Raw genomic sequence first — 9,841 nt, forward strand, 5'->3', positions numbered from 1 at the left:
TTGTTCAATCAACATACCTTTTAATTTTCACGGACAAAAACATGTTATTGTTTTATACCCATTAAAACTGCATTCAACATGCAAGTGCAGGATGTTTGCTTTTATTTACAAACTCAAAGTATCTAAAGTGACAAACATTCATAGTTTACACTTTTCAATGCTCATGTTTCAGTGGTAACCACTTTGAATCACTGTCACTTAACTAAACTGTCAATCTCTGTACTAGATTAGAAGATGAACAGAAGGATGATGACAGAGAGTAAACACACCACTGCTCCATCAAACTGCTGAGGACTAAAGAGAATCTGATGTCAAAAAGTTCCAACTTCCACGTGAATCATCTGTCTCCATAAACACAGTCATGGTTCTTAGCATAAATCATTTATTTTGTTCCTTTTACATCGTCAGTTTAGACGCTGTGTGACAGACAGAAAACCGGAAAAGCACCATTAAGAAATAAAAAGACACTTCATGTAACCATGTAAAACATTATGATGGAAGCATTTTAAACAGACATTTAAAAAAACAAGCAAACTAGAAAACTACAAATGTTCTGCTTATTTGTGTTATTCAATTGCATTTTGCACCTACAGCGGAGAATAATATCAAAACAAACACGATAATAAGCAGCCAGAAGGTATGCTGTGTGCACATTCATCTCATGAGGACTGACAGAGATTTTATTAAGCTTAATAATTATGAAAAGGAAGATAATAAAGTATTCTACATAAGACAAGATACAGAGTACAAAGTCCTGAAATGTAATGCTTATAAATGTAATGTAACATGTGGGATTGCAGGCTGGCCTAAGGACAATTTTAAATATTCATAAAGTAGAATAAAAGACTGTTCACTAAGAATCTCCGCATCACTTACTAATCAATCACCATTTACTCTTGAATGCAGAGAGGTGTCATATTGCAGACACAAAAAGTGCAGTATTTAGATACTGGATGTAGACAGAAGGTCTTCAACCAGGTGCTTGTAGACCCAAGCGTCTCCCTTTAGCCTCTGGCGGCGGACCGCAACGACCTCAGGCCTCTGGAGCAGACACACCTCCAGCTCGAACGCCATGGTAACTTTGCCAAAATCACCCCACGTCCGACACTTAAGGGTATATCTGAATGAAGAGTGATAAATATGACACATACGAGACTTAATCAAAGTTGTCTGGACAAAAAAGTTGGAAAATAGACTTAATTTAACGTGTTCCTACCCTTTTTGTGTAAAGTCTATGTTTTTCTCTGGTAGGACGGAGAGGATCTGGTTAAGCACCTGGTCTGGGTTGGTCTGACTAGTTAGTGTCACATTGTATTGTGCCTAGAGGAAGACAGACAGCAATCACAAATGCTACCTAAACACTGTATTTGTGTATTGCTAAAACCATTAGTCATCAACAGAGACGAGAGAGAACAGACAAAATTAACATTTTAAAGACAGCATGTTTTTGTGTGATATAGAACAGAATGTGAGGTCTGTGATTTCTACATGCTCGTACCTTGATCTTGCGTGGGCCGTCACGCAGGGCTCGTCTCTTACTAGGGGTGAGCATAGTGATCACCTTGTCCAGGCCCCTCTCCAGGGAGCCAAACATCTTCCCACTTCTCTTTTTCTTCCCGCTGTCTCCAGTAACAGCCATGTCCAAAGACCGAGACCTGGAAAGTAAACAGATACTCACATTCAAACACACAAGGAGGTCAGTGGGTTAAACAGCTACTACCAAACCACAGAAACCAAAGGGGCCAGTCTGTGTAGCACTTCTGTCCAATAATTTAATCAACTATTATTATTATTATTATTATTATTATCATCATCATCGCCCAGATAAATTGCAGAGAGTGGGCTTCTGGACAAACATTAATCCAGAGCTTTCACCGATCCTGCAGGGTGCTCACCTTCTCTCAGGACTGAAAGTAAGTATTCCCATGTTTGCAGACTCCCTGTTATCTGCTCCCCTGTTTTTACTGGGCTCTTTAGAGGCACTGCCTCCACCTACAACACAAGAAACAGACACAAAACACCACATTTAGTCAATTTAGTTAAACCCCACTGACCCATCACACAGCCAGCAATATTACAAAATTGTGAATTGGAGTCCAACAATGACTAATTTATTTAAAATATCCAAACGTAACCAAGTATGCACAAATTTGTTCAATTCACTGTTTAAGTAATTTCTGCCATATTTTGGTAAAAGTGTTGACTTTCACTTGATCAATTCACACTTTGACCTTATACACTAAATTTATTAAAAAACAATTAAGTTAATCAATAAAAAACAAAAAAACACTGGCTGCCAGCAAATAACTTTGCATCATGTCTGATATATCTTTCTCTAATATTTTAATTGACAGAATGGTTCAACCACTAAAACAAACAAAAAAATGGGTTTGAAAATGGGTTTGAATATTTTACTCAGCAAGTTACAGCTGTAATAATAATATTGTATCACATTTGATGAGAATATAAAAAAAGGAAGAATAGAATGGGATGAGATCAAATGCAAAAAGCCCTGGTTCTGACATTGAAGTTGTTAACAAGCCTTTGGTGTACACAAAGACACACACACGTGCAGACACACAAGAGAGCCAAGCTACAGTGGCAAGAGAACACATGTCACTACAGCCCACGTGGGACAGTAAGCAGTAGAAAGAGACAGCTACACCTGTCATAGCACACGCCTAGGGACAGACACACAGACACACAGACCACAGTGTGTGTGTGTGTGTGTGTGTGTGTGTGTGTGTGTGTGTGTGTGTGTGTGTGTGTGTGCGCACGCACAAGCATGTCAGAGGCAGCATTTCTACACTGCAGCTTAGAGAACAGGCTGCTGTAAGAGTGCAGGGCCAAGCCAGATTCTAAGGTTTTAACACCAAGCAGGTCAGCTGCAGCATGTTTGCCTGCCTGAGTTTATAGAGGAAACTAATGAGGCCGGACATCTCAGTAGAGAATTCACTTTGACAAATAATTAAGACTTTAATGATTCTCTATTCATATTAGTGTCCTCCATTTATAGATAAGTGAATACAATTAGCTTTCCTGATAATAACCCCACCTTTGAGTTGACAGTGATAAGTTTGTGTCCACTTTTGGTGGCATAATGACAACTAAATCATAGAAATATGAGTGGCTTTGGGATGAAAACAGGGCCAATAAATGAGTTTATTACCAGAAGACAATTTACTTGCAAATGTGTGGCATGTGGATGTGGCACTTGTGATGAGAGCTGCATGAGTCAGACAGAGCAGGAGGGATAAATGAGAAAAAGAACGGTGGAGAGGGACAGTTGGCTAATGCAAATAATCTAATGGAGATTGTACTTCAAGCCCTTGTTTAGAGCAAAAAACAATTACAGTGTACAAATAAACCGTATGATGAATTGAAACCATTTCGTTTTGTTGAGTCAAAAAGAAATTCTTACCCTTAGGTGTGATCGCACTGCTTTTGCTGCCATTGACATTAGCATTTTGATTGGGTGTGTTCAAGACATTCTTGTTGGCATGTGCATTCTTCTTACTGGATGTTGGAGTTCGAGGAGGAGGCAACATAAAAAGTTCGACATCATTCTCTTGAATTGCAATATTCTCTTTGTTTTCACTACTTTTTTCATGGTCTCTTCCTCTTCTCTCCTGTTGTGTAGCAATTCGCCCCCTCTCTGGGGTTGGGCTGTAAGCACATTTTTTCTCCACTGATGGAGATCTGAATGCCTTTACAAAAAAAATAAAAAAATAAAAAGTCTGATTAAATACTACAAAAGGGTTTCATCCAAACGTATTATGTTCTTACTATTTCATACTTATGAAACACAGGTTGTGTTTGTCTTAACTTTGACAAACCATGTCTTTGTTGTTTGTGATTCCATCTGGCTGACCTCTGACCCCCTGTGGCGTATGCCGTTTGACTGAAGCCCAAGGGCAATCATCAATGTACTCTGAACACAAGTCGAGAGATCCCACAATAACAGCATCTTCATCTTCACTGAAGTGAAGAGCTTGCCTAGACTGAAGGTAGGGTAGAAAATAACAAATGGTACAGCCAGAAAACACAAGTGTTGAAATAGTGAGTAAAGCAGTTGAACATAATGGGAGCAGTAGTTTTAACTGAGACCTGTATTCCTCGATGCAAGGGAGAACATGAGTCCTCACAGACAGCTTGTTCAGGCCGCAGGCGGACAGGCTTTCCCCTCTGCTTCTTAGACAGCAGGAGCAAGTAGGTGGCTGTGGTATGGTCATACCTCCACTGTGGTTAGGATTTAGATTCAAATTAATGTCTAAAAGAGACTATGTGAATTAGCCTGTTTACATAGAAACTAAGAACAGGTAAAAAAAATGTATAATACTGCTGTTTTAACCAAAATGCACAACCACTGACACAGTGTGTACACAGGCACATACCTCATTGACCAGAGTTGTGGTGCTCTCCCTTGATCGCTTCATGTTGACAGCCATCTCAGTGATACAATCCTCATCTATATGTCGAAGCTACAACAAAGACACAGCTCATTCACACAAAACCAAGACAGACCCTTCTCTTTCATTTTTGTGTGTGTCTCAACACATAAATTTCATATTATCATTAAACAGTTGAATAGGGAATTATCTGTGTGGTGACTGGGAGCAAAAAATATGAATCAAGTTTTTAGTTTCTAATGATACATGATTAGATAAAGGAGGAGTGTAATGCCTAACAACAGTTAAAAGCTACTGAATTGTAGTTGTATATGCATATATTTGCATTCATAACACAGCTTGATGATGTGCGAGTGTACCGGCTGCCTGCTGAACCACTCTACAGGACTGTTGTAGTCCTTCATCACCCAGGGATGATCCAGCAGCTGCCTAACAGTTAGACGCCGCTTGGGGTCCACCTATAGGGCAAATTAAGAAACTACAGCTCAGAAAGCAAGCTGGAGACTACCTTGTCCACGGTCTAATATTGTACAGGTGCACAAAGAAACAAATCACATGCCAATTATGTCATTCTATTTTAACTGCCGAGAAACTGCTGCAAGAAATATTCAGTATGGGAGACAGATACAGATAAAACTGATAAGCTGAATACATACCTGCAGCATCTGGTTGAGGAGGAGGATACTACCTGGACAAAGCCACCGTGGGTTGTCATATTTCCCTCTCTGAAAATTTAAAAAGACAAATAAACTCATCATGAAATGGTAATAAACAAGAAATAACATTTTTCAGTGTGTGCATTTGCATAGGTGGTAAAAATTCCAACAGTAAGTATAATTGTAAAAATACACATGTTGGCAACAAAATATTTTGAACCTCAGAAACACTTTACCAGGTTATTTGCCTTCATATGACAACTGACAAGGTAAAGGGAAGTGAAAAAAACCTTAAAGATGAGAAAGATGGCATGCAATGCAACACAGGTCCAATGTCAGGCAGCAAATGCCTGTAATATTAATTCTCATGATATAAAATGAGTATTCAGAAAATTGTGACTACTATAAAAATGTCAAACACAACAGGGCTCTTACTGTAATCTTCCTGTAGAGGACCATGCAGTTTTCATCATCAAAAGGTAGATATCCACAAAGCAGAGCAAACAGCAGCACTCCCATACTCCACACATCAGCCTGGAGGTTACACATCATACAGCAATATTTCAGCTTCAAGTGTTAAACCTAGGATTTCACAGCTCAGTAGCACTGAGTCGTGCACCAGCAAATATGATCAGGACACCAAGGAAAAACAGACTTGTGGAACAGGCAGGTAATCATCAATCTTAGTGGGAGAAAAAAATAAAGTTTCGCGTGTTGAAAAAAGGGGAAATCATGAAATTTTAACCCCGGTGGTTCTAAAATTTGTAAACATCATGCAGCATCTATCTCTCACCTCTGAACCAATGTATGCTTTTCCCTGAATGAGCTCAGGAGCAGCGTATGCAGGGCTCCCACAACATGTCATTAGCTCATAACCCAGACCTCCCTGGAAAAGACAAACAACCACATAATAGACTGACTGCACATAAATGCATGTGTTTATATCCAGTAATCAATATAAATGTATACAGTTTTCTCTCTCAGCTTCTCTCTCTACTGTTGGTTAGCCTGTAAATAAAATATGTTCTGATAAAACATAGGGCTTTTTTTTTTTTTTTGAGTGAGTTTAGGGTCGCCACAGCGGATCATTGTCCACATGTTGATGTGGCAGTTGCTACGCCAGATGCTCTTCCTGACGGAACCCTCCCCAATTTCTGCCAGGCTTGGACCGGCACTGCACACCTGGGGAGGGGAATGGGCTATTAGGGGTTCAGTGTTTTGCCCAGAGACACTTTGACATATAGCCGGGACCGGGGATCAAACCACAAACCCTGTGGTTTGTGGAAAAATGCCTTGCCAACTGAGCTACAGCCGCTCAGATGCTTTTTTTCCCCCTGACAAAACACATGGCTTCCCAGTGCAAAATCTCTGTAATGTGTATGATTCTTTTAAATTATTCCAATCTTTCAAATCAACCTTCTAAGCAACATATTTCCGTACAAAAATTAAATAGGATAGGTGATGATGTACCTTAGGTTTGGCACATAAGCCAAAGTCTATAAGCTTCAAGTTGTGGTCTTCATCAATTAGCAGGTTTTCCTATAATTCAGAGACACAATTGTTAAAGCAAACATATTCATATGAAGCCACAGGCAAACAAATTTTCTCACATGCAGTCACTTGTTGTTTTTACCGGTTTTAGATCTCTATGTGCATATCCCTGACTGTGGACATAGGCCATCGCAGACACAATCTGTCTAAAAAAAACCCTTGTCTCCTCCTCTGAAAGACGATCCTTTGCTATGATGTAATCAAACAACTCTCCACCTGGACAGTACTGAGAGAAAAGCAAAAGGAGATAGAAATAATAAGAAACCAAATAAAACACAGTGTGGGTTTACCTCCAGTGATTAAAGGACCTATACAAATTGTTTGCACAGTGAAGAAGGCCTACGGCCTAAAACAACTGTGCTTTGTACAAAATTAATTTTTCAAAAGGGAGTGCTGCCTTATTCTACATTTATTAGCTTTCTCTGAGACTTTAATATTCAACTTTGCACACTGTTTCGCCATTGCTTACCTCCAGGACCATAAAGATCTGAGTGGAAGTCTCTATGACCTGGTAGAGACGACAGACATGCTGATGACTGAGGTTCTTCATAGCTTCAATCTCCACCTTCACACGGGGCAGGTCATCCTGGTGTTAGGTGTGACAATACGTTTTTTAACTGTTTATGCAACATCTACATGTAAAAACTATTGCTCACACTTTTATGAGTATTACTACTATAAGATGACCTCAAGATGAACAACAATGTTCTTAATGCAAACAAAGTGAAATGTTTATTTTTTTAAGTGCTAATTGAATTGAATCGAAGATTAATTGTCGTCATTGAGCACATACATTACGATGACAATCTTTCTCTGCATTTAACACATGCCACTGGGGGAGCAGTGAGCAGCCACATAGGGCATCCAGGGAGTTAACAATGAGTGTCTGACTCAAGGACACACCTGGTATGTAGGCTGGGATTTAATCCTGCAGACATCTGCATCCTAGGTTGATGCTCTACCCATTGAGCCATTAGGCAAACAATTTTAAAATTTGAGGTTGGATATCCAATTATCCCCTTCCCCCCACCTGGTTCATTATAGCTCCGAGTTAGAGATAGGATGTAAGTCTAAAATTAAAGGTGACTGGATCAAAATATATTTTTTTGAGTTCATGTTATTAGTTTTTAATGACAGCCATGGCAATGTATAAAATTGCTATTCTTAAATCTTAGATTTAATTGCAAATTTGTGATTTTAACTGAGGGTCAGACAAAAATGCAATTTCATCATAATAAAAACTATTTAACAATATAAAAACATAATAGACAATATCCACAGTTTACACATATTGCATATAGTGACTAAATGCGTTGTTGATCATAAAGATTACATGTTAGTTAATACGAGCCGTTTCTGACTCACCCCTAGATCTTTCTTATTCATTATTTTAATGGCAACCTTCTCCCCTGTCAGGATGTGTCGACCCAGCTTGACTTTAGCAAAGCCTCCTGAAAAACACACACTGTTTGTAACTCACATCAGAGAAGATATGACACTAACAAGCAATGATTGGCGTTACCTGACCCGATGGTCTCATAAAGTTCATAGTATTTGTAGAGCTCGTCGGCTCCGCGATGCTCGATCCTTTCTACGGGCATCCTCCTTGCTTCAGCCTTACGATGACCAACCTTCCTACGGTGAGAGATAATAGGGTATGACGGCAGTGTTAGCACTGAACTCGAATAAAAAAAAACTTGAAAAGTTTTTTGTGTCCAAGATTAGCCTGAGCTAGCACCAACTCTGTTGCTAACATTTCTGGCTAAGGTAGCTAACGTTAACCTAACGTTAGCTCAACTAGAAGAGCAAGGTTAGCTAAGACAGAACAACTGCCAACAAAAGTCTCTAATGCCAATAAAGCTAACACAAGAAATGTTAATAGAAATCATGTTACTGCTAGTTCGATGAATGACACTACCTGAATTTGTGTAAAAACTAGACAAAAAGAGGGCAAAGTCAGTGGACAACCATATGCCACATAGCAAAGCCCACAACCAGAAATGTTTTGTTACTCAAGTTTGAATTTCGCACGTCGACGGTGACGGCACTTCCGGTTTTCTTTTTGTGCCCTCGTCGCACCCTGGTGGTGGAAACCCGCTCTGCAGAAGCAAAAAGAATTCAAAACGTAAACAAACCTGCATATCACATTTTTTGGTTGCTTATTAGATTGGGATTCAAAACATTTGTGAAGTCACAAATCAGGCTTATATCAATAAAACATGTACAGTACGTACTAAAGGAAAACATCCTACAAATTATAGCTAATTGGAGTGTTACACAGGATATACACTATTAGATATATCATTAGATTTTCTGGTTAGTAAAAATAAACATAGTATAAGAACAATTAAGAATAACAAAAAAAAAAGAAATACTTATTTCTTACTTAGAGCTTGGGGTGACCCAATCAAATGATGAAATGAATGTTATTGTGTTATGTTTTTGTTTGTGCAGATCATATCTGAAAAGAAAGCTGCAACATTAAGTATTTGCAATTTTCACAAAGTAGTTTAAACAGTTAAGCAGTTGCAGTTCTTTTAATTATTCCTTAAACAAAATTTTCTCTTTCTCAACAAAATCTTGCATATGATACATTTTAAAATGTCATGTTTTTGTACCCACTCTCAACCTGCTAAGTAACTGTCTGTCAGATCTAAAATGTAGCAATAACTACAATATTGCCCAAAGTGGAGCTGATTCAAAATCTTCAAAGTTTGTTGGGTAAATTAAAAATCATAAAACAGAATACATAAGTGCAATTCAACCAATTCAACAAGTGACTTAATTGATGTATAAAAGTAATGACCTATTTTCCATGACTGCACAAGAATAAAAAGATATAAATATTTGGATTTATACATATGTTACACCACCAAAAGAAATCAAGTTATAATTGCTCAACCGCTATTCCCTCTTGTGAACTTGCATGCAAGAGGATTCTATAGAGAAATTGTTTGTTTTTTACCACCATAGCTTGGGTTCATTTTTTTACTTTACTGTCTTTCTCCTGTAGTTGTCTTTCTCTTTCTCTGTCTCCCTCTTCCTGTCCCTTTCTGCAGGTGTCCCCAACTTTAGAGCTGTGTTTTCCAGTGTGCAGCTACTGGTCCTACCAACCTGCCCAGTGTTTTGTTGATGCTTTTTGTTGCTCTTCTCTTTTTGTCTGTCCGCTTTCCAATCATCCCAACTGATCAAGGCAGATGGGCGCCCACCCTAAGCCTGGTTCTG

At 38.8% G+C, this 9,841-nt stretch overlaps 1 protein-coding gene across 1 annotated transcript; it reads right to left on the reverse strand.

The window, feature by feature from the left end:
- Positions 1-365: 365 nt before the first annotated feature.
- melk (maternal embryonic leucine zipper kinase) lies at positions 366-8,665 on the reverse strand. The gene is made up of 18 exons (XM_067499313.1): positions 8,535-8,665; positions 8,139-8,251; positions 7,982-8,067; positions 7,086-7,202; positions 6,699-6,842; positions 6,536-6,604; positions 5,859-5,951; positions 5,501-5,599; positions 5,066-5,134; positions 4,769-4,867; positions 4,395-4,481; positions 4,108-4,239; positions 3,837-4,001; positions 3,422-3,707; positions 1,896-1,992; positions 1,499-1,655; positions 1,217-1,320; positions 366-1,120 (listed from the first exon to the last, which is right to left on the reverse strand). Exons 2-18 carry the CDS (start codon positions 8,215-8,217, stop codon positions 943-945), a joined length of 2,061 nt encoding a protein of 686 aa, XP_067355414.1. The 5' UTR covers positions 8,218-8,251; positions 8,535-8,665; the 3' UTR covers positions 366-942.
- Between the last annotated feature and the right edge of the window lie 1,176 nt (positions 8,666-9,841).

This window comes from Channa argus, chromosome 3, assembly GCF_033026475.1.
Source record: "Channa argus isolate prfri chromosome 3, Channa argus male v1.0, whole genome shotgun sequence".
Classification (NCBI taxonomy): domain Eukaryota; kingdom Metazoa; phylum Chordata; class Actinopteri; order Anabantiformes; family Channidae; genus Channa; species Channa argus.